This window comes from Anomaloglossus baeobatrachus, chromosome 5 (assembly GCF_048569485.1).
Source record: "Anomaloglossus baeobatrachus isolate aAnoBae1 chromosome 5, aAnoBae1.hap1, whole genome shotgun sequence".
Taxonomy (NCBI): domain Eukaryota; kingdom Metazoa; phylum Chordata; class Amphibia; order Anura; family Aromobatidae; genus Anomaloglossus; species Anomaloglossus baeobatrachus.
In genome coordinates, this window is record NC_134357.1 from 448,134,190 (window position 1) to 448,159,164 (window position 24,975).

Sequence of the window (24,975 nt, forward strand, 5' to 3'; positions counted from 1 at the left end):
CGTTTGTGCGGCACGGGCAATTTGTTGGCCGTGTCTCACAATGCTGTAACCCCCCGTCACACGTACTTACCTCCCAAACGACATCGCTGTGGCCGGTGAACATCCACTTCCTGAAGGGGGAGGGACGTTCGGCGTCACAGCGACGTCACACAGCAGCCGGCCAATGGAAGCGGAGGGGCGGAGATGAGCGGGACGTAACATCCCGCCCACCACCTTTCTTCCGCATTGCCAGCAGGACGCAGGTAAGCTGCAGTTCATCGTTCCCGGGGTGTCACACGGAGTGATGTGTGCTGCCTCGGGAACATTGAACAAGCGGACGTTCGATTTTTAGAAAATTAGCGACGTGTCAACGATGAACAAGAAGGTGAGTATTTCTGCTTGTTCATAGCTGTCACACGTTACGATATCACTAACGATGCCGGATGTGCGTCACTTACGACGTGACCCCGCCGACATCTCGTTAGATATATCGTAGCGTGTAAAGCCCGCCTTATTCCACTCCGCTCAATGTCCTGTCAGATTGACTGAACAGAGGAACGCAAGCTCATGTTGCCCGACAGGACACTACTCTGGCTTTTCGTCTGTTTCCAGCAGATGTTCTTGACGCAGCCGGTCCTATGAAATCTACAATGGTTTGCACAATGATCTAGGTGGTAGTTGCCATCTTTAAAATCCTGACAGACTTAACTAGATAATTTTTGTTATATAACGGCATTTAGAAAAAAGAGAATTTTGTTTACTTACCGTAAATTCTTTTTCTTATAGTTCCGTAATGGGAGACCCAGACCATGGGTGTATAGCTTCTGCCTCCGGAGGACATACAAAGTACTACACTAAAAAGTGTAGTCCCTCCCTCCGAGCATATACACCCCCTGGTTAACCAAATATAGCCAGTTTAGTGCAAAAGCTGAAGGAGAGTAGCCACCCACAAGTAGAGATAGAGCAAGAACCGGAACAACCGGAGCCTCTGTCTACAACAACAGCCGGTGATAACACGCGGAACAAGAAACTGCCAACAGGCAACAGGGAGGGTGCTGGGTCTCCCATTACGGAACTATAAGAAAAAGAATTTACGGTAAGTAAACAAAATTCTCTTTTTCTTCATCGTTCCTATGGGAGACCCAGACCATGGGACGTCTCAAAGCAGTCCATGGGTGGGAATAAACAGAAAACTGAGAAGTAGGCGAAACCTAACTTCGCAAATGGGCGACAGCCGCCAGAAGGGTGCGTCTGCCCAAGCTCGCATCTGCCGAAGCATGAGCATGCACTTGTAGTGCTTCGAAAAGGCATGCAGACTAGTCCAAGTGGCAGTCTGACAGACCTGCTGAGCCGTAGCCTGGTGCCTGAAACCCAAGAGGCACCGACAGCTCTGGTCGAGTGTGCCTTGATCCCCCGGCGGGGGAGGCACTTGAGTACACTGGTAGGCATCGGAAATGGCCGACATAATCCAACGAGCTAGGGTCGGCTTAGAGCCGAGAGGCCCTTACGCCGACCTGTGGTCAGCACAAAAAAGAGAGGTGCACCGCCTAAGAACAGCGGTGCGAGACACATAGATCCGGAGCGCCCGCACCAGATCCAGGATATGCAACGCTTTCTCAAAGCGATGAACAGGAGCCGGACAAAAGGAAGGCAGGGAAATGTCCTGGTTAAGGTGGAAGGAGAAACCACCTTAGGGAGGAAGTCCGGAGTCGGACGGAGAACCACCTTGTTTTGATGAAAAACCAAAAGAGGTGACTCCGAGGAGAGTGCAGCCAAATCAGAGACTCTCCCGAGGGAAGTTATGGCCACTAGAAAGACCACTTTCTGTGAAAGACGAGACAAAGAAACCTCCCTAAGAGGCTCATAGGGGGGTTTCTGGAAGCCGTGAGGACCAGATTAAGGTCCCAGGGATCCAAAGGCCGCCGGTAAGGCGGAATGATGTGAGATGCGCCCTGTATGAAGGAGCGCACCTGAGCCAGCTGGGCGATACGCCGCTGGAAACACACTGGCAGAGCCGAGACCTGTCCCTTGAGGGAATTGAGGGATAGTCCTAGCTGCAGACCGGACTGTAGAAAGGACCGGAGGGTCGGCAAGGAAAAAAGGCCAAGAAGCATGGCCGGAAGGGCGACACCAGGACAGGAAAATTCTCCAGGTCCTGTGATAGATTTTGGCCAAGGAATACTTCCGAGCCCGAGTCATAGTGGAGATGACTTCAGGAGGGATACCAGAAGTCGTCAAGATCCAGGACTCAACAGCCACGCCGTCAATCTGAGAGCCGCAGAATTCTGGCGGAAAGACGGACCTTGTGAGAGAAGGTCTGGACGGTCCGGGAGATGCCACAGCACCTCAACGGACAGATGGAGCAGGTCAGGGTACCAAGCTCGCCTGGGCCAGTCTGGCAATGAGAATGACCCGACGGCCCCCCATTCTGAACTTGCGCAGGTCTCTGGGCAAGAGCTAGAGGGGGAAACGCGTAAGACAGACGAAACTGGGACCAATCTTGAACCAGCACATCTGCTGCAAAGGCCTGAGGATCGTGGGAGAGAAGATCCACTTCCGGAGTGCCCCACTTGCGGCAGATTAATCGAAACACTGCCGGATGCAGAGCCCACTCGCCGCTGTCCACGGTTTGACGGCTGAGACAATCTGCCTCCCAGTTTTCCCCGCCTGGGTTGTGGACTGCGGATGTGGTGGACCTGGAATCCTCTGTCCACTGAAGGATACCAACAGTGCCAGGCGGCTGAGTGTCACGCCCTGGTGTTAATGTAGGCAACCGCTGTGGCGTTGTCTGACTGGACTCGAATGTTCTTCCCGCCAACAGGTGGTGAAAGGCCAAGAGAGCTAGAAGCACAGCTCTGATTTCCAGCACAGTGATCGAGAGGGCTGATTCGGACGGAGTCCAAGTGCCCTGCGCTCTGTGGTAGAGATGTACCGCTCCCCAGCCGGATAGACTGGCATCCGTGGTGCGGATCACCCAGGACGGGGCCAGGAAGGAGCGTCCCTGAAGAGAGAGGGGCCGAAGCCACCACTGAAGGAAGTCCCTGGTATGTGGCAACAGAGCCACTAACCTGTGCAAGAAGGAAGGCCGCTTGTCCCAACAGCGGAGAATGTCCAGCTGCAGGACGCAGATGGAACTGGGCAAGGGAACCGCTTCCATTGACGCCACCATCTGACCCAGCACCTGCATTAGGTGCCTGATGGAATGACGGCGGGGCCTCAGCAAAGAGCGCACCGCTAGTGGAGGGACTGCTGTTCGACTAAAGGCAGCTTCACAAGTGCCGGCAGAGTCTCGAATTGCATCCCTAGGTACGTGAGCTTCTGGGTCGGAGTCAGAGTGGACTTGGGCAGAATGACAAGCCACCCGAATTGTACTAGAGTGGCAAGAGAGAGCGAGGCACTCCGCTGACGGTCTGCACAGGATGAAGCCTTGACTAGAAGGCCGTCCAGGAAAAGGGATGCCAACCCTTGGAGGTGCAGAACCGCAATCACTGCTGCCATGACCCTGATGAATACTCGAGGGGCCGTGGCTAACCCGAAGGGAAGAGCCACGAATCGGAAATGTTCCTCTCTGATTGCAAAACGTTGCCAAACACTGGTGGGAAACTGCAATTGCCACATGCAGATAGACATCTCTGATGTCGAGGATGCAAGGAATCTCCTTGGGTCATTGAGGCAATGACTGATCGGAGAGACTCCATGCGAAAAAGCCGCACCTGAACATGCTTGTTGAGAAGCCTGAGATCCAGGATGGGCCGGAAGGAACCGTCCCTTTAGGGGACTAGGTAGAGATTTGAGTAGAAACCTCTGAACCGTTCCCAGGCGGGAACCGGTACAATTACTCCGTTGGCCTGCAAGGATGCCACGGCCTGAGAGAAGGCGGCAGCCTTGGAGCAGGGGGGAGTTGACAGAAAAAAATCTGTTTGGCGGGCTGGATAGAATTCTATCCTGTAGCCGTGGGAGATGAAATCCCGCACCCACTGATCGGAGACGTGTTGAAACCACATGTCGCCAAGCGGGAGAGCCTACCACCGACCAAGGACGTTGCTGGCGCGGCCAGATAGTCAAGAGGAGGCTGCCTCAGTGGCAGCAGCTCCTGCGGTCTTCTGAGGACGCGGCTTCGTGCGCCAGTTGGGTTTTTGGTCCTTGGCTGAGTTAGTGGACGAGGCCGAGGGCTTAGAGGACGACCAGTTGGAGGAACGAAACCTCGACTGGTTCCTGCCCTGTACAGGTTCCTGGTTTTGGCTTGTGGCATGGAAGTACTCTTCCCGCCAGTAGCTTCCTGAATAATTTCATCCAGTTGTTCACCGAACAGCCTGGGCCCAGCAAATGGGAGCCCAGCAAGGTACTTCTTTGAAGAAGCGTCTGCCTTCCACTCTCGAAGCCACAGGATCCTGTGGATAGCGAGAGAATTGGCCGAAGCCACCGCAGTGCGGAGCCTCCAGCATGGCAGACATGGCATAGGATGAAAAGGCTGAAGACCTGGAAGTTAAGGCAACCATCTCGGGCATAGAGTCCCTGGTGAGGGAATGCATCTCCTCTAGAGAAGCAGAGATGGCTCTGAAGCCCACTGCTACAAAAGATGGGGAGAACGAGGCCCCTGCCGCCTCATATACAGATGGCGGACAGTGGAATCCTTAAGGGAGTTTCCATCAGCCACTGATACAACTTTCCGGGCTGAGAGTCTAGACACCGGAGGGTCTACCCTTGGTGAATGAGCCCACTCCTTGACCACCTCTGGTGGAAACGGAAAACGGTCATCAGAACCACGCTTTGGGAAGCGTCTGTCAGGACAGGCTCTGGGCTTGGTCACAGTGGCCTGAAAAACTGGAGTGGATAAGGAACACACTCCTTGTTCTCTTAGGCAAGGTATACTGATGCTTTTCTGCCAGAGAGGGGTGCTCCCCTGATACAGGCGGATTGAGGTCCAGTACAAATATAATGGACGCAATCAAATCATTAGCATCTGCGTCACTTTCGGACAGATCAATGGGGTACATGGAGAAGCGTCCGAGCCCCCAGTAAAGGCATCCTCCTTGTCCTGCGAGTCAGCTCGTGAACCAGAGCTGCGGGACGAGGAAGGAAAGGGGACCCTGCGTCTCCATTTTAGGAGGACGGGGTCTGAGACCAGATGAAGAATCCTCTGTGAGCTTTGCTGAGCGAGCCGTAGCAGCAGAAGCGCCCTGAGAAGGGGGCTGATGCATGCTCAGCAGTGTCCGGGACAGCTGTCCCCTGGAGAGAGGGATTCTACCCAAGCCGGGGGTTCACCCACCGGAGCCGGAGCAGCCGGAGGGACCACTGGGGATGAGCCTCCAGGCTGAGGCACCACTATGTTAGAGCAGGCATCACAATGTGGTTATGTGCTCGGTACAGGCAGTACGAGCCTACATGCAGTGCATATTGAGTACAGCCTTGCAGCCTTGCTCTGATGTGAGACATGCTGCTGAAGTGGGGGCTCTGGCCAGAATAACCCCCAGCAGAGTATATAAACAGTGTATATAAGCAGGTCCACAACCGGAGGTTGTGGCTTGCCAGACCGTTTGACATAGAGACATCTCTGTGCCCTCCAGATCCCACAGCCCGGACCCCCAGAGAGATAGCCAGTGCCGATCGCTGTCACAATGTGGTTATGCAGACATGCATGAGAACGCTGATAAAACGGCGCCGGAGCGAGGAGAGAGGCGGGGCCAACTCTAAGAGCGGGATCGGAGGGCCAAGGAGATATACAGGGGAGGGAATATTTCCTCAGAGAGGAGTGTCCCTCCCCAGTGCTGAACAGTCGCTGGGTGGAGCCGCACTGTCCCTCTGCATGATTGGCATGCAGGGGCAGTGAAAACTAAACTAGGCCTCAGGTGAAGCCGGGGCCTAAATTTAACGATGCGGCCGGCGAGCAGGCACCATCGGCGCGGTTCTCAGGTAAAAACCAGAGAACCGGCCGGAAATGTCACAATAGATACACAGCACACTCTCCCCAACAATAAAGTACAAGGGACCCCCCGATAATAACGTCTCAGATACTTAGCTTGTGAGACGCAGGGCCAGGTCCCTGAGGGATGAGTGCTCCGTCCGGCAGGATCCTGAAAGGGCTGCGGATGGAGACCGGTCTCCTGCAAGGCAGGGAGAACCGTGCTGGCTCCCACTTCAAGCCAGAGCCCCGGAGGGATGGTGAAGGAGCGCGGCATGTAAGGCTCCAGCCTAGGAATCAACCTTAACAACACCGCTGACACAGTGGGGTGAGAAGGGACATGCCGGGAGTCCAGGCTTGGACCCGCTTTTCTTCAAACTCTTTCCAAAAATCAAAATCAGATGAGAATGCATGTGTGGATGTGTGCCTCCTGAACACAAAGCATTGAACTGGCTATATTTGGTTAACCAGGGGGTGTATATGCTCGGAGGGAGGGGCTACACTTTTTAGTCTAGTACTTTGTGTGTCCTCCGGAGGCAGAAGCTATACACCCATGGTCTGGGTCATAGGAACGATGAAGAAAAAATGAATTTAGTGTATTATTTATTACATTTCTTGAATAATAAGCATCGATACACGTCATGTCCATGGACAGGTTACATTACTTTACAGTAAGAATATAGAAAAGAAGGGGCTTACATTATATTGGGGGAGTTATGATGAATCCGGCTTTCTACTTCTAGAGTACCATATTTTTGAGATTATAAGACGCACTTTTCCTCCCAAAAATTTAGGCAGAAAATGAGAGGTGCATCTTATAATCTGAATGTAGCTTACTGGGGGGTGGTGGAGAGGCGTCACAGGAGGCAGGGGCAATGCTAGGCGCTGTGCTGCGGGCTCTGCTCTGTGTCGTGGCTGTGCGCGCTGCTGCTCTGTGTGGCGAGGCACGGCCCATTCTGAAGCTGTCGGCGATGAGGGCTTCAAATGATGGCACCCAGAGTTGGTGCATGCGCAGATGGAGCTCTCGGCTCAAGCTCTCATATGCGCACGCGCCGCCTCCGGTCCATTAACGTCCCAACAGTGGACCTTATGAAAATGGCGCCCGGAGGCGGGGCGTGCGCAGATGAGATGTCGGCTTGTCATTGAGCAGATAACTCAATCTGTGCACGCGCCAACTCTGGCTGCAATTTCTTTGAAGCCTGCACCGCCAACATCTTCAGAATGGCCTGTGCCTCACTGCCCGCAGCGAGCACCAGCGCAGAGCAGCGCCCGATGCCCCAGTACAGAGCAGCGTCCACAGCCCCAGGACAGGGCAGAGCCCGCAGTGAGCATCTGAGCCCACTCTGCACCACGCGCAGCATTGCCGTACTCCAGCACCGCCCCTGCCTCCCGTGACCCGCTGCTCCATCACCGCTGCCACCCCCCCTCCCCAGTAAGACACCACCAGATTATGATTAATACATTTTTATTGAATGTTCACACATCAAATTGAACAAGGATATGGAAGGGAAAAAAAAGTAAGAGCGAGGGGAAAAGAAAAGAGAAGGGAAGGGAAGAAACATCAAAAATAGGACCTCGCAGGGTCCAGATATAATCAATTACATTCGTTTACATAAATGCAAATCAAAATCTTATCATTCAAGCCCCCGTCACACACAGCGAGATCGCTAGCGAGATCGCTGAAACGTCGCAGGTTTTGTGACGTATCAGCGACCTTGCTAGCAATATCGCTGTGTGTGAAAAGCAGCAGCGAGCAGGCCCTTGCTGCAAGGTCACTGATCATGACAAAACGATCAGGGCCATTTTTTGCTCGCTGTGCAGCACACATCGGCGTGTTTGACGGCAGGAGACCAATGAGCGCGGGGCGGATTCAGTTACCTGCATTGCACTCCGGAGCTCTCATCTGAGCTCCAGAGTGCAGCCTACACTGCACCGCGAGCGCCGAGTGATTGATTCCCCGGCGATTGCGGTTCAGTTCATGACAGCTAAAGACATGCCGGGCTGATCTCCGGTGCTCTCACCTGAACTCCGGATTGCAGCCTGGCCTGTCCGCAGCTGTTAAGAACTGAACTGCAATCGCCGGGGAATCAATCACTTGGCGCTCGCGGTGCAGTCCTGCAAACTCTGAGCCGTCATTACACAGGTCGCTGGTGGCTAATGGCTGACCTCTGATCGCTGTGGAGATCTGCCTGATTAACAGCTCACCAGCGACCATGTAGCGATGTTCCAGCGATCCCTGCCAGGTCGGATCGGTGGTGCGTCGCTACGTGTAACGGGACCCTTACTCTAAAGAAACAACAGCACCCATTATAAAAAATTCCCAAAGACCTTTGTTCAGATGACATTTTGCTTTCGGGTGCATATCAGGTAATGTTAGTCAAAATTCTATGTTTCCGTCTGGAGGAGGTCCTGGTGTAGCCCATCCACTGCATTTAACTACCTTATCAGTTTCCCCCCCGATCTCTGCTGCCACGCCTCGTAATTAAGAAAGGAAATGAGAAGAAAGAGAAGTGAACAAAAAATGGGAAAAAGCCAACCCATTGTTTATAGCACACGGCTCTAAGGATGGCTGGGTGGAGAATTAGGAATGGAAGAAAAGTAATCACGTGTCAAGAAAGGGGAATAAGAGAGAAGAGGCCTTGTAGGGAGAGAAGCTAGAAGAGAAATATGGAATATGAAGAAGAAAAAGAAGAGGAAGGATAGGGGAAAAAAAGGGGGGGGGGACAATCAGTCCCCGAAACCTCCCTCACTGCGCCAAAATCCTCGAGAAATCCTGGGTTTCTTTGAACAGAATCCAACATTGCAAAGTCTTGATATAGTGGTCATTGGTATCATTCGCCGTAGCAGAAAGTTTCTCCATGAGAGCAATATGCAAGAATTCCTTAAACCAATCCTCAGCAGGTGGCGTCTCAGTCCTTCGCCAGTACCTGGGTATTACTGATCTAGCTGCAATCAGGCAAAAGCTGAGGAGATCTCTTTTTTGCGCCCCAATGGAGCCTGGCAACATAGATAGAATCGCCACCTGGGGGGAGAGCTGAACTTGAATTCCTGTGATTTTAACATAAGCCCTGAATACTGTATCCCAGAAGAGCTTAACTTTGTCACATTCCCACCAGATATGGGACATTGTTCCCTTTTCAGTTCCTCATCGCCAACACATGTCCGATACCGGGGGGTATAGTTCGTGAATTTTGGTTGGGAAAAGATACCACCACGCCAGAATCTTGTAATTCAGACACCAACAGATTATAAAACGGACCCCACATTTTTTTGTACCTTTTTTTCCTCTTTAACCCCTTTACGACCGCCGATACGCCTTTTAACGGCGGCATATTAGGGTACTTTTTCCGATCCGCCGCTTTTTAACGGCGGTCGGAAAAAAGGGTCTAGCGCCCCCCAGAGTCGGAAAATTTCCGGGGTCTCAGCTGCCGGGGGTAGCTGAGACCCTGGAGATCATGATTCTGGCCGGTTTTTCCGGTCCCCGCTCACCTGATGACCGGTATACACCGTATACCGATGATCAGGTTACAGAAAATGACCGCGCCGGTAAAAAATGATTTATCTCCCATCTGGCATGATCAAACATGCCAGATGGGAGATAAATCTTTTTCCCGGTTCCCTCCGGTCCCCTCGGTATCCCCAAAGTGCCCCCCCCGACCCCCAACCCCCTCCCGAAAATCCAAGATGGCCGCGCGCACCGGCGATCACAGCAGCGCGCCGGCCGCATTTCCCCCTTTCCTATGGTTTCTGTCGCATGTGCCATCACACATGCGACAGAAACCTGCTCCCCAGGCCCTGCCGGGTCCCCCCTATCTCCCCCGGTGTTCCCCGGTGTCATACATACCTGTCGCAGCTCTGATCCCCCGCGGCCCCCTCCTCCGGCTCCTTCTCAGCAGACGCCGGTCACATGTGCAGAGCGCGGCTGTCAGCTTCCTATGTTCAGGACGCTGGCTACTGCTGCTGCTGCACTGAGTCTGCAGCTGTGACCCGGGGAGGGTGGGTGCAGATTCTTTGCACCCACTCTCCTGAAATGGAGGGTCTGCCCTCCTAGAAAATGGGGGATACGTTCCCTGAACGTGTCCCCTATATTCTAGAAGGTCCAGAGTCGACGTGGGACGTCCAAATGGATTACAGCGGATTTTTTTTTTTTTTTCAATAAATTGGTCAATCAGGGAATGTTTTGGGGAGTGTTTTTTCAAATAAATTTTTTTTTGTTGTCAATTTTTTTTTTATTACTGTCAATTAGTTATGTCGGGTATCTGATAGACGCCGTGACATAACTAATTGCTGGGCTTGATGCCAGGTGACATTACACATCTGGTATCAACCCCATTTATTACCCCGTTAGCCAACGCACCAGGGCGCGGGATGAGCTGGGGCGAAGCGCCAGAATTGGCGCATCTAATGGATGCGCCACTTCTGGGGCGGCTGCGGCCTGCTATTTTTAGGCTGGGAAGAGTCCAATAACCATGGCTCTTCCCATCCTGAGAATACCAGACCCCAGCTGTCAGCTTCACCTTGGCTGGTGATCTAATTTGGGGGGACCCCACGTTTGTTTGTTTTTTTTAATTATTTATAAATAATTAAAAAAAAAAAAACAGCTTGGGGAGCCCTCCAAATTGATCACCAGCCAAGGTGAAGCTGTCAGCTGTGGTTTGCAGGCTACAGCTGTCTGCTTTACCCTAGCTGGCTATCAAAAATAGGGGGGACCCCACGTCATTTATTTTCATTATTTTTTTTTCTTTTTGGGCTAAATACAAGGCTAGGCACCCTTTAGTGCCACATGAAAGGCACTAAAGGGCGCCAGCTTAGAATATGCAGGGGGGTGGGACGTTGTATATGTTTGACATCTATCCATTCATCCATTGTAGCATTTTAGGCTGTGTGCCCACAATCAGGGTTTGCAGCGTTATGGGCGCAGAGTGTTTTCCCTGCGTCCATAACGCTGCGTTGTGCAGTAGAAGCACAGTGGAAGGATTTTTAGAAATCCCATGCCCACTGTGCTTCTTTTCTCCGCAGCATAAACCGACCTGTGGCGCAGCTTCCCGAGCCTCAGCATGTCAATTTATGCTGCTGAGATGAGTGTGCTCTGCAGGTAGCATAGAGCTCCACAGCAGCCTGAACCCAAATCGTGGGCATGGGCAGCTGCGTTCTCCCGTGGACAACACTCACATCTCTGCAGGAAGGCTGACACTGTGTACTAGACGCCGTGTCGCTGGATCATGGCCACATAGCCTAAAAGAGAGACATTTGTTGCTACAGCAACATTTTTGTGAAGTACCTGTGGATTCAAAATGCTTACTATACTTCTGAATAAAATCCTTGAGGGGTCCAGTTTCCAAAATGGAGTCACTTGTGGGGGGTTTCTAATGTATAGGTACCCAAGAGGCCCTGCTAATGTGACATGGTGCACGCAATTTATTTCAACTTTTCCAAAATTCAAATGGTGCTCCTTCCATTCCAAGCCATCCCATATATCCAAACAGAGGTTTTTGGCCACATATGGGGTATCCCTGCGCTCACAAGAAATTGGATAACAACCTGTGGGGTCCACGTTTTGTTGTTGCCTCTTGAAAAAGTGAGAAATGTGATGCTAAAGAAACATTTTTGTGAAAAAAATGAAAATTTTCAATATGGCAACCTAAGCTTATCAAATTCTGTGAAGTATTCGTGGATTCAAAATGCTCAATATACACCTAGATAAAAGCCTTGAGGTTTCTTGATTCCAGAATGGGGTCACTTGTGGGGGACCTCCACTGTTTAGGCACTTTAGGGGCTTTCCAAATGCGACATAGCGTCCACTAATTATTCCAGCCAAATGTTCAGTCAAATTGCACTCCTTCCCTTCCAAGACCTGCCGTGTCCCCAAACAGTTGATTTCCACCACATATAAGATATCACCAAACTCAGGAGAAATTGCACAATACATTTCATGGTGATTTTTTTCCTGTTACCCTTGTGAAAAAAAAGCTACCTGGTTGAAGTAACAATTTTGTGGTAAAATTTTATTTTTTTATTTTCATGGCTCAACGTTATAAACTTCTGTGAAGCACCTGGGGGTTCAGGGTACTCACCAAACATCTAGATACATTCCTTGAGAGGCCTAGTTTCCAATATGGGGTCACTTGTGGTGGTTTTTTGCTGTTTACGTACCTTAGGGGTCCTCCAAATGCGACATGGTGCCCGCAATCTTTTTCAGCCAAATTTCCTTTCCAAAATTCAAATATTGCTCCTTTCGTTCCAAGCCCTCCCATTTGTCCAAACAAAGGTTTCAGACCACATGTGAGGTATCACCGCGCTCATAAAAAAGTGGGTAACAAACATTTGGGTCAAATTTTTGGAATTACCTCTTGAAAAAGTGAGAGAATTGATGCTAAAGCAACATTTTTGAGAAAAAAATTACAATTTTCAATATGACAAAGTAACGTTATCAAAATCTGTGAAGTACCTGTGGGTCCAAAATGCTCAGTATACCCCTCGATAGAAGCCTTAAGGGGTCTAGTTTCCAAAATGGGGTCACTTGAGGGGGGTTCCTGCTGTTTAGGTACCTTAGGGGATCTGTAAAAGCAACATGGTGCCCGCAATCTGTTTCAGCCAACTTTGCTTTCCAAAATTCAAATATTGCTCCTTTCATTCCGAGCTCTCCCATGTACCCAAACAAAGGTTTCTGACCACATGTGGGGTATCGGCGCGCTCATAAGAAAGTGGGTAACAAAGTGTGAGGTCCAATTTTTGGTGTTACCTCTTGAAAAAGTAAGAAAATAAGTGCTAAATTAACATTTTTAGGTAAAATGTTAATTTTTATTTTTTTTCATTCCATATTACTTTAGTTCCTGTGAAGCACCTGAAGGGTTAATAAACTTCTTGAATGTGGTTTTGAGTACCTTGAGGGGTGCAGGTTTTAGAATGGTGTCACTTTTGGGTATTTTCTGTCACCCAGGCCTCTCAAAGTCACTTCAAATGGGATGTGGTCCCTAAAAAAATGGTTCTGTAAATTTTGTTGAAAAAATGGAAAATTGCTGATGAACTTTGAACCCTTCTAACTTCCTAACCCCCAAAAATTTTGTTTCAAAAATTGCGCTGATCTAAAGTAGACAAGTGGGAAATGTTATTTATTAACTATTTTGTGTGACATAACTCTCCGGTTTATGGGCATAAAAATTAAAAGTTTGAAACTTGCAAAATTTTTAATTTTTTTGTCAAATTTCAGATTTTTTCACAAATAAAATAAAAAAAATCATCCTAAATTTACCTCTAACATGAAGCCCAATATGTCACGAAAAAACAATCTCAGAATCACCAGGATCCATTGAAGCGTTCCAGAGTTATAACCTTATAAAGTGACACTGGTCAAAATTGCAAAAAATGGCCTGGGCATTAAGTACAAATCTGGCTTCGTCCTTAAGGGGTTAAATATGGGGTCGACGTTATAAAACGACAAATACGGTACACATAATCAGTTTCTATGCACAGTATGTTTCCACTCAGGTTTGTTCAACTGACATTTCAGGCAACGCTCTCACGCAAGTATAGTTTGTTTGGTTCTCTATGAGAAAACAAACCACTAACACGTGGGCCAGTGACTTATCCGTGGGAGAATCATGTAATCTACAGTCTAAAATAGGACATGCGCGATGGACATCTCTCTCAAACATCAGTCGGCCGGCGCCCCCCACCGGGGTCTATCTGATGCAACTGTTCAGTGCTGTCACTTACCTCCCTTCTTTGGTAACACCATTACCATTGGTTGGAAGTGTTACAGCGTCAATGGCACTCTCAATTTGTAGTAGGGCTCCTAGGAGGCAAAAACATAGGGAGATATTTCAATCATATGTGATGCACATATAATCTTCAGAAAGGAAGAGGACTAGAAGTCTAGTGCCACCTATTGAGGGTAGCAATCCTAAAAGTCAATATTGACCCTTTAGACATGACTTAAGGCCACGTCTCACTAAGTGACATCGCTGCTGAGTCATGCTTTTGGTGACGTAACAGCGATCTTGCTAGCGCTGTCGCTGTGTGTGACATCCAGCAACGACCTGGCCCCTGTTGTGAGGTCGCCGGTCGTTGCTGAATGTCCTGGACCATTTTCTTCAAAGGCGATGTCCTGCTGGGCAGGACACATCGCTATGTTTGACACTGTGTGACAGGGTCCCAATGACAGCAGAGATCGTTATACAGGTCGCTACTGCAACCTGTATCGTTGCTGAGTCGTTGGTAAGGTCTGACTGTGTGACATCTCACCAGCGACTTACCAGCGACTTACCAGCGATCCTTATCAGGTCGCATCGTTTTCGGGATCGCTGGTAAGTCGCTAAATGTGACGGGGGCTTTAGGATATTTAAATTACTAGAGGAGCATAGCATGCCTTATAGGTCTCTTTACAGTTTTGCACTCTCCACAATGAGAAAAATTCCTGTTTAGACCTCATGTCAGAGGCCCCTCACCCAGCAAAATCAGACCACCTGCTTTGCAGTGATTAGGAGCTAACACCTCTAATTGTCTGCAAATGGAGTGTTGGTTTGGCTTTTTATCCTAGGTCATGTGACAAGACTCATTAAAGGGTAGATATTGACTTTTAAGATTTCTACCTCCAATAAGGGGCACTAGAATTCTAGTCTTCTCTATTTTTGATAACGATATTGACATATTTAAATTTCCAGAGGAGCATTGCATGGCCTATAAGTTTCCTTTTGCCAGCGTGGCAGGCTCCACAAGGCTAAACGGTCCCCCTTACACCCTATTCATTTATCTCCTACAATACAATATACATGCACCTACTGCCATTTAGAGGCAGGAAGTTGGTAAAGCCAAACAAAGCATGAAAGAAACGTGCACTGCCCTCCAGTGGACATAATTTAGTATGACAACATAAAATATAAGCAAACCCACGTTGTACAATATTTTAACCCGGTTAAATAAATAATGGGGTACTGCAGGTCCCCTGGTTTATCCTAATGTGATCATTAAAACAGGTAGGTATCTCCTTATGCTTAATATAAAGTTACAGCAAGAAAAACAAAAAAACACAACCACAAGATAAAGCTCCTCACCCTTTATTTTGGCTAGGTCTTCAAGTTCTACCTTTAAATCTGGAAACAAAGTAAAGATTTTAGTTTTAGCAAGGTGAAAAGTGATCTCACGACTTGAAAGATAAAAAAGTGAGAAAGCTAAAGGGTCGTTAATTTGTATTTTCCTTGAAGGACCAAAACTAAATAGGGGAGTCTTAAAGGATGGGATGTTTCATCTTCTTAAATGTGTAAAATTACAAATAGCTTTTAAAACTTGTAACTTTGCAATTTACCCCATATCAAAAATCCGCTCCATTCTCAAGAACAAAAGGATATTTAATTCCATAGTTTACAGCTCATTGCTAAGGTTGCCAGCCATCTCGGAGATGACCAATTTCTTAGGCAAGGAGTGCAGCTTACAAGCTCTGTGACATTCAGCTTGAAAGCTCTGCCCTGAACTGTATCACTTCCTCCAGGGCCCCTGCACTCCTCCGATGTCTCTGCCAGCAGCACGGGATAGAACATATTTCAAGGTGGCAGCTCAAAAATACTGCCACGATGAACAGTGAATCTTCAGTAGTGCACCGCTCCCTGGCAGGCAGGAAGCCGGGAGGCAGCGGAGCAGCGCGCTCCAGAAGTCTGAAAGTGAGACAACAAAATTACTATAGCTAATTGTCCGGGAATCCAAGAGTGCTGATAATCCCGCACTTGTTTCCAAACAGAAGTACATGATAATCTGACTAATTCCCAGATCCACAATTAGAAGACTAAGTGAAAAGAAACAAAGAGTCTCCTTACCCAAAAAAGATTATTGCCTATATTTTTGACATTACTATAATAAAGAACTCATCCTGTCCTTCATGACAGATTTGAGCAGGGGTGGGCAATTAATTTTCCTGAGAGACCGTAACTGGTGTAGAGGTCAAATCAATAGGCTGAAATTAATTCTGCTCAATATTAAAATATTAATTATAATTATTATTTTATATTACTTGTATCACTTAATATTGATCAGAATTAAGTATGCTGACTTGTTCCTATATACAGCATGAGCCCCCACACATACATTATGAACACCCACATAACCCTGCTATATAAAGTGTGATTTGTGTATGCAAAAATCCCCTAGCCAATATATAATCCAGTGCACTGGACCAAAGATATCCCCACCAGACCACCAGGCTTGCCATTAATTGCAATTCACTTCCTGAAAGGGCGGTTTTTGCTCCCAAGTCTTGTTCCACACAATTATATAGCTAGGGGATTTTTGGGTATAAATCCTGAGTATCTTACAACAATTATTGACAAAGGGCAATCCCAATACTTATCATTTCCTGCAGATTATAAGGGTAAAATAAAAAACCCTATATACTCATCATCATTACAGATACTGGATTGTTTATGTATTAGTGAATAACAAGGCATACCCTGAGATTCTGACTTCTTGGTTGATTTAATTATCCGTTACATACTGTCACTTGTGATATTCGTTTGATAACCTAGTCCTTTGGATTTATCCTGGCTCATTAACAAATATATCAAATTACCAAAGAGTTGCCAACAGACAGTTCATTGTAAAAGACTTATGATGCAATAAGCTGAAACGTTTGTTCAAACTGTCAGTCATTGATGACTTCAAGATTCTTTTGTTACCAATAAAAAAAATTATTTTTTCACGAGAAATCCTGTTCTTTTTTGAGTGCCGGAGTGTTTGAGACTACTGTAATTTTCTATTTTTACTCCTGAGCACGGACGTACGGTTAGAGCTAGGCCTTTTTTGCTTCTAGATTAAAGGAAGGTAACTGAATATCTAGTAGAGACTATTACTACATGAAGAAAAAGCCTTGGAGAATCAGAAGCCTCTGTTTCTGTACTGCATACAGTCACTCACCAGAGCTGGGCCCCTCCATGTTGAACTCTGCGCTTATATGCTTCTGTTCCAGGTTTTCTGTGAGCTCCTTAATCACCAGATCCAAAGCATCGATCCCAGAAGCCAAGTCATATGGCGTCAGGTCAAAAGAAGCAGACTCTTCACACATCCTCTCCTGGGGGGAAAGGAGACAACACGAGTCATTGCCAAAATCACTCACTAGAGACTCTTATGGCACAAAACGGATGCTCAGGACGTACCACATTGTGCGCCTCATCAAATATCACAACTGTTCCCTTCAGATCAATGTTGTGTGCCTTGCGACTCTAGAAAAAAAAAATAATGGTGTCTTTTAAATTTTAAATGAGATTTAAAGAGTATTTTTCAGAAGAATTGTCAGATGAACATGTCTACAATTGTAGCAAAGCCTCAGCTGTGAGCATACATTGGACGTTCAGCCTCTGGATGTAAATAGGTATGTTCTCATTCACTAAGAACAATTAAAGACCCTGAAAAGGTGTAAGGACATTTTCACAATTTATTCAATAGAAAGTGATAGATTTCTTAAATGAATATAATTTATAAAGAGCTGATAATCCAGAACAGAGGATCCAGCGCCTGCTGAGGCCTGTGCCAGATTAAAGGACTGTTACTGTATAAGTTTGTTAGAGTGTGCAGTTCATTGTCCAAACCAAATCAGGGGCCAAAAACATTCATGAGTAATACACATTAAGTAACTTTATGGTATTTACCATACCTTATCAGTTTGTGCTCTATGGAGGCAGAAGACAAGCGGCAGCCTAAAGCTATGTGCCCATGGGCGCTCGTACCTGCGGATGTATCCACAGGTGCGGCCGCATGTTTCCCGCAGCTGCCCGCCGGCATCCGCAGCTATTTTTAGCTGCGAGTTTCCAGCGGAATAGCTGCGGGAAACATGCGGACTTTCACGCGATTTCCCTGCGAACGTCCCGGCCTCTATCTCCATAGCCAGGATCTCCGCAAGTAAATCCGCATGAATAATTGACATGCAGTTAGGTGCGGCTGAGGGATCTCCGCAGGAGATTCCGCAGCCGCACTTTCCGCTGCGTGGACACAGACACTCCCCATGTCCCATATGGTAACATGGGGAGTGCCTGTACATGCTAGAACCTGTGGATTTATCTGGAAAATCCAGAAAAATCCGCAGGTTTTCCGCGGTAAACTCCGCAGCAAAAAGCTCCCGTGGGCACATGGCCTAACACTAACAATGCAGCTTGTTTTGGGTGAAACCAATAGGATCCTCTAAGAAATATCCACCCAGCCCCATGATCTAAAGGACGCTGGTGCAGAGATGGATGTCTTGTAATGCAGATGACGGCTGGACAGCATACATCCCATACAGGTTCTGGGAGCAGGAGGTTGGAGGAGTGAACATACCTTTGAGTCCAGGAGATAATTATAGGGCATGAATATGATGTCCGCCTGCTGCTTCAGATTCCTGGAGAGGTAGTAGGGGCAGGCCCTGCACAAACAAAGATCGGTTACAGAGAACATAATATATAGTGTGCACTAAAAGGGGCTGTCCAAATCGAAAAATCCTCATCAAACGCAAACTGCATGCCAACTAGCTGGTCTCTGCAGGTTTGGATTCTTAAAACATGCTGTCCTTTTACATGAAACCTGTTGTAAAGCAGGGTTATCCTGTCCTCATGCTGTTAGTGAAGATACCAGTCTAATATTTTCAGAAGCTGCCCCAAATCTCGAGCTGTTACGGTTCATCTCATCTTTTTGAGGGTACAGTCCTTCCCTTCAGCATTCTGCCAGCACTGCAACTTCCTTTTCCTAAACTTGTTGCATACACCTGATTGTTTAACAACGTTCCTGAATTGAATTAAAGGGGTTGTCCGGGCTAAATTAAAATTGTACAAGTGGCTTGGTTTATAAAACCATTAACGAGCCAAGTATAGTCACCTACCGACACTTAGCGGGATCCAGCGCAAGCTGCTCCATTGTCTGTGTTTACACCGGAAGGAAGACGCTAGTATTCAAAGACCACTGCGACCTGTGATTGTCTGCCGTGGTCAGGTGATGCCAGTGATGACATGCTGCTGAAGTCACTTTCCCACATTAGCGGATCTACAGCCGGTTTGCATAGTGATGACTTCCTTCCAGTGTAAAGCAGACCACAGAGTGGTCTGTGCTGGATCCCGCTAAGTGCTGGTAGGTGAATACAGCTTCTTTAATTGTTTTAGCATAGCCATTGGTAAAATTTTAATTCTGCCGAGACAATCCCTTTAAAAGACCGCCTCTCTATTATGCAGTGTGACAAACAGAAAAGAATGGGCAGAGACAAAAGCGTAGCCAAGCCTCACATCTAGTAATTTGTCTGTGTCTCTAATGCTAGAAACGGATTAAAGTTGACAACAGGCAGCGGACAGCAACTTAGACAGAAGGGAGACAAAAAGTAGCCGGCACTTAGCAGTGATTTTTTTATTTTATTTTTTTTTTTTAAGGGTTAGGACACAATTTTTTTAAATAAAATGATATCTATCTAGGGAGATCCTGTTGTCAGAAGGGGCAGGGGCATAGAAACACTTATTGATATCACTGAAAGCTGCAGACAGACATACGTGAGGACGCACTTGTTTGGTTCAATAGACCAAATCCATCATAGCAAGATCCACAAGGAGGGGACCCCTCTCCATAATCTTTATTTTTTGATCAGATTTTTTTTATTAAACAACTAGGAACTCCATAATCTTTATAATAGGACATACAAGCAGGGCTTGTCCAATGGGGACAAAGGTCAGGTCCAAAAGCACTTCAGAAGTACCTGTGCTTGATGCCGCTCTTCACCAGGTCCTCAATGTCCAATATAGGAGTCGTGAGATCCCTCTCTGTGCTCTTTTCTAGAAAAAGAAAAAAAAATTATCCTGTGAGAGTTTGCATTGTTATGTCAATAAATAATACTTTCCATCTTTAGAATAAAGAGAATTTTGTTTACTTACCGTAAATTCTTTTTCTTATAGTTCCGACATGGGAGACCCAGACCATGGGTGTATAGCTTCTGCCTCCGGAGGACACACAAAGTACTACACTAAAAAGTGTAGCTCCTCCCTCCGAGCATATACACCCCCTGGATGACCACATCTAGCCAGTTTAGTGCAAAAGCTGAAGGAGGACAGCCACCCACAAGTAGAGATAGAGTAAAACCCGGAATAACCGGAACCTCTTTCTACAACAACAGCCGGTGAAAACACACGGAACAAGAACTGCCAACAGGCAACAGGGAGGGTGCTGGGTCTCCCATGTCGGAACTATAAGAAAAAGAATTTACGGTAAGTAAACAAAATTCTCTTTTTCTTCATCGTTCCTTATGGGAGACCCAGACCATGGGACGTCTTAAAGCAGTCCATGGGTGGGAAATAAACAGAAACTGAGAAGTAGGCAAAACCTAACTTCACAAATGGGCGACAGCCGCCTGAAGGATGCGTCTGCCCAAGCTGGCATCTGCCGAAGCATGAGCATGCACTTGGTAGTGCTTCGAAAAGGTGTGCAGGCTAGACCAAGTGGCAGCCTGACAGACCTGCTGAGCCGTAGCCTGGTGCCTGAAAGCCCAAGAGGCACCGACAGCTCTGGTCGAGTGCGCCCTAATCCCCGGCGGGGGGGGGGCACCTGAGAACATTGGTAGGCATCGGAAATGGCCGACTTAATCCAACGAGCTAGGGTCGGTTTAGAAGCCGAGAGACCCTTGCGCTGACCTGTGGTCAGCACAAAAAGAGAGGTGCACCGCCTAAGGGCAGCGGTGCGTGACACATAGATCTGGAGCGCCCGCACCAAATCTAAAGTATGCAACGCTTTCTCAAAGCGATGCACAGGGGCCGGACAAAGGGAAGGCAATGAAATGTCCTGGTTAAGGTGGAAAGGAGACACCACCTTAGGGAGAAAGTCCGGAGTCGGACGGAGAACCACCTTGTCTTGGTGAAAAACCAAAAAGGGTGACTCCGAAGAGAGCGCAGCCAAATCAGAGACTCTCCTGAGGGAAGTTATGGCCACCAGAAAGACCACTTTCTGTGAAAGATGAAAGAAAGAAACCTCCCTAAGAGGCTCAAAGGGGGGTTTCTGTAAGGCCGTGAGGACCAGGTTGAGGTCCCAGGGATCCAGAGGCCGCCGGTAAGGCGGAATGATGTGAGATGCGCCCTGCATGAAGGTGCGCACCTGGGCCAGGCGGGCGATACGCCGCTGGAACAACACTGACAGAGCAGAGACCTGTCCCTTGAGGGAATTGAGGGATAGTCCTAGCTACAGACCGGACTGTAGAAAGGACAGGATGGTCGGCAAGGAAAACGGCCAAGGAGCATGGCCGGAAGAGTGACACCAGGACAGGAAAATTCTCCAAGTCCTGTGGTAAATCCTGGCCGAGGAAGACTTCCAAGCCTGAGTCATAGTGGAGATGACCTCGGAAGGAATGCCTGAAGCCGTCAGGATCCAGGACTCAAGAGCCACGCCGTCAATCTGAGAGCCGCAGAATTCTGGCGGAAAAACGGACCTTGTGAGAGAAGGTCTGGGCGGTCCGGGAGATGCCACGGCACCTCTACGGACAGACGGAGCAGGTCTGGGTACCAAGCTCGCCTGGGCCAGTCTGGAGCAATGATTATGACCCGACGGCCCTCCATTCTGATCTTGCGCAGGACTCTGGGCAAGAGAGCTAGAGGGGGAAACACGTAGGCCAGACGGAACTGGGACCAATCCTGAACCAGCGCGTCCGCCGCCAAGGCCTGAGGATCGTGGGAGCGAGCCACGTAAACCGGGACCTTGTTGTTGTGCCGGGATACCATTAGATCCACTTCCGGAGTGCCCCACTTGCGGCAGATTGACCGGAACACTGCCGGATGCAGGGCCCACTCGCCGCTGTCCACGGTTTGACGGCTGAGATAATCTGCCTCCCAGTTTTCTACGCCTGGGATGTGGACTGCGGATATGGTGGACTTGGAGTCCTCCGTCCACTGAAGGATACGTTGAACTTCCAACATTGCCAGGCGGCTGCGTGTCCCGCCCTGGTGATTGATGTAGGCAACTGCTGTCGCGTTGTCTGACTGGACTCGAATGTGCTTGCCCGCCAACAGGTGGTGAAAGGCTACGAGAGCTAGGAGCACAGCTCTGATTTCCAGCACATTGATCGAGAGGGCTGATTCGGACGGAGTCCAAGTGCCCTGTGCTCGGTGGTGGAGAAACACTGCTCCCCAGCCGGATAGACTGGCGTCCGTGGTGAGAATCACCCAGGACGGGGCCAGAAAGGAGCGTCCCTGGGACAGAGAGAGGGGCCGAAGCCACCACTGAAGAGAGCTCCTGGTCTGTGGCGACAGAGCCACTAGCCTGTGCAAGGAAGAGGTCCGCTTGTCCCAACAGCGGAGAATGTCCAGCTGCAGGGGACGCAGATGGAACTGGGCAAAGGGAACCGCTTCCATTGACGCCACCATCTGACCCAGCACCTGCATGAGGTGCCTGATGGAATGACGGCGGGGCCTCAGCAGAGAGCGTACCGCCAGATGAAGGGACTGCTGTTTGACTAAGGGCAGCTTCACAAGTGCCGGCAGAGTCTCGAATTGCATCCCTAGGTACGTAAGTTCCTGGGTCGGGGTCAGAGTGGACTTGGACAGATTGACAAGCCACCCGAATTGAACAAGCGTGGCGAGAGTGAGCGAGAAGGTCGTCCAGGTAAGGAATCACTGCCAACCCCTGGAGGTGCAGAACCGCAACCACTGCTGCCATGACCTTGGTGAATACACGAGGGGCCGTGGCTAACCCGAAGGGGAGAGCCACGAATTGGAAATGTTCCTCTCCGATTGCAAAACGTAGCCAACGCTGGTGTGAAACTGCAATTGGCACATGCAGATAGGCATCTCTGATGTCGATGGATGCTAGAAAATCTCCTTGGGTCATTGAGGCAATGACCGATCGCAGAGATTCCATGCGAAAGTGCCGCACCTGAACATGCTTGTTGAGAAGCTTGAGATCCAGGATGGGCCGGAAGGAACCGTCCTTCTTGGGGACTAGGAAGAGGTTTAAGTAGAAACCTCTGAACCGTTCCCGGGCGGGAACCGGTACAATTACTCCGTTGGCCTGCAAGGAAGCCACGGCCTGAGAGAAGGCGGCGGCTTTGGAGCAGGGGGGAGTGGACAGAAAAAATCTGTTTGGCGGGCTGGAAGAAAATTCTATCCTGTAGCCGTGGGAGATGATATCCCGCACCCACTGATCGGAGACGTGTTGGAACCACACGTCGCCAAAGTGGGAGAGCCTGCCACCGACCAAGGACGTTGCTGGCGCAGCCAGATAGACAAGAGGAGGCTGCCTTAGTGGCAGTGGCTCCTCCGCTCTTCTGAGGACGCGGCTTCGTGCGCCAGCTGGGTTTTCGATCCTTGGCTGAGTTAGTGGACGAGGCTGAGGGCTTAGAGGATGACCAGTTAGAGGAACGAAAGGAACAAAACCTCGACTGGTTCCTGCCCTGGACAGGTTTCCTGGTTTTAGTTTGTGGCAAGGAAGTACTCTTCCCGCCAGTAGCTTCCTTAATAATTTCATCCAGTTGTTCACCGAACAGCCGGGACCCAGCAAAGGGGAGCCCAGCAAGGTACTTCTTAGAAGAAGCGTCTGCTTTCCACTCTCGAAGCCACAAGATCCTGCGGATCGCGAGGGAATTAGCGGAAGCCACCAACGTGCGGTGAGAAGCCTCCAGAATGGCAGACATGGCATAGGATGAAAAAGCCGAAGCCTGGGAAGTTAAGGCAACCATTTCGGGCATAGAGTCCCTGGTGAGGGAATGCATCTCCTCCAGAGAAGCAGAGACGGCCTTAAGAGCCCACACCGCTGCAAAAGACGGGGAGAACGAGGCCCCTGCCGCCTCATATACAGATTTGGCCAGAAGGTCAACCTGGCGGTCAGTGGGATCCTTAAGTGAGGTGCCATTGGCCACAGATACAACTGTCCGGGCTGAGATTCCAGACACCGGAGGATCTACCTTTGGTGAATGAGCCCACTCCTTGACCACCTCTGGTGGAAAGGGAAAACGTTTATCAGAACTACGCTTTGGGAAGCGTTTGTCAGGACAGGCCCTGGGCTTGGTCACAGTGGCCTGAAAACTGGAGTGGTTAAAAAACATACTCCTTGCTCTCTTAGGTGAGGTAAACTGGTGTTTTTCTACCAGAGAGACTTGTTCCTCTGACACTGGAGGATTGAGGTCCAGTACGGAATTAATGGACGCAATCAAGTCACTAACATCCGCATCCCCTTCAGATAAATCAATGGGGTACATAGAGGTAGCGTCCGAGCCCACAGTAAAGGCATCCTCCTCGCCCTGCAATTCAGCTCGTGAATCAGAGCCGTGGGACGAGGAAGAAGAAGAGTCCCTGCGTCTCCGTTTAGGAGGACGTGGTCCGGGAACAGATGAAAAATCCTCTGTGAGCTCTGCAGAGCGAGTCGGAGCAGCAGAGGCGCCCTGAGAAGGGGGCTGATGCATGGTCAGCAGAGTCCGGGACAGCTGTCCCATGGAAGACTGGGAGATAGCTTTAGAAAACGATGCTACCCAAGCCGGGGGTTCAGCCACCGGGGCCGGAGCAGCCGGAGGGACCCCTGGGGAGACTCCAGGCTGAGGCACCACCATGTTAGAGCAGGCATCACAATGTGGATATGTGCTCGGTTCAGGCAGTATGAGCTGACATGCAGTGCATATAGAGTAAAGCCTTGCAGCCTTGCTCCTAGTGAGAGACATGCTGCTGAGGTGGAGGTTCTGCAGTAAAGAACACACTCCTTCAGAATGACCCCCAGAGAGTACAAGAAGGTCCACAACCAGAGGTTGTGGCCGTTTTGTGTGCCCTCCGGATTCCACAGCTTGGACCCCCAGACAGATGCAGAGCTGCAGCAGCCAGCGCCGATCAGTGTGTGAACGCTGATAAAATGGCGCCGGAGTGAGGAGGGGGGGTGGAGGATTAGTCCAAGAGCGGGAACCGGAGGGCCAAGGGGATATACAGGTGAGGGAAACATCTCCTCAGAGAGGAGTGTCCTCCCCTCTGCTGAACGGCCGGTGGGCGGCGCCGCACTGTCCCCCTGCATGACTGACATGCAGGGGCAGTGAAAACGAAACTAGGCCGCAGCCGAAGCCGGGGCCTAAATTTTCCCATGCGGCCGACGAGCAGGCACCCTCGGCGCGGTTCTCAGGAGAAAACCAGAGAACCGGCCGG

General features: G+C 49.4%; 1 protein-coding gene across 4 annotated transcripts in view; it reads right to left on the minus strand.

The window, feature by feature from the left end:
• RTEL1 (regulator of telomere elongation helicase 1) overlaps positions 1-24,975 on the minus strand; it is a 286,946-nt gene that overhangs the window by 231,573 nt on the left and 30,398 nt on the right. For all 4 annotated transcript variants that reach the window (XM_075350498.1, XM_075350499.1, XM_075350496.1 and 1 more), the window contains exons 6-11: positions 19,575-19,650; positions 18,179-18,263; positions 17,023-17,088; positions 16,784-16,937; positions 14,935-14,973; positions 13,598-13,676 (exon numbers count right to left, since the gene is read on the minus strand). In XM_075350498.1, coding sequence (XP_075206613.1) covers positions 13,598-13,676; positions 14,935-14,973; positions 16,784-16,937; positions 17,023-17,088; positions 18,179-18,263; positions 19,575-19,650 — 499 coding nt within the window. The remainder of the gene's footprint in view (positions 1-13,597; positions 13,677-14,934; positions 14,974-16,783; positions 16,938-17,022; positions 17,089-18,178; positions 18,264-19,574; positions 19,651-24,975) is intronic.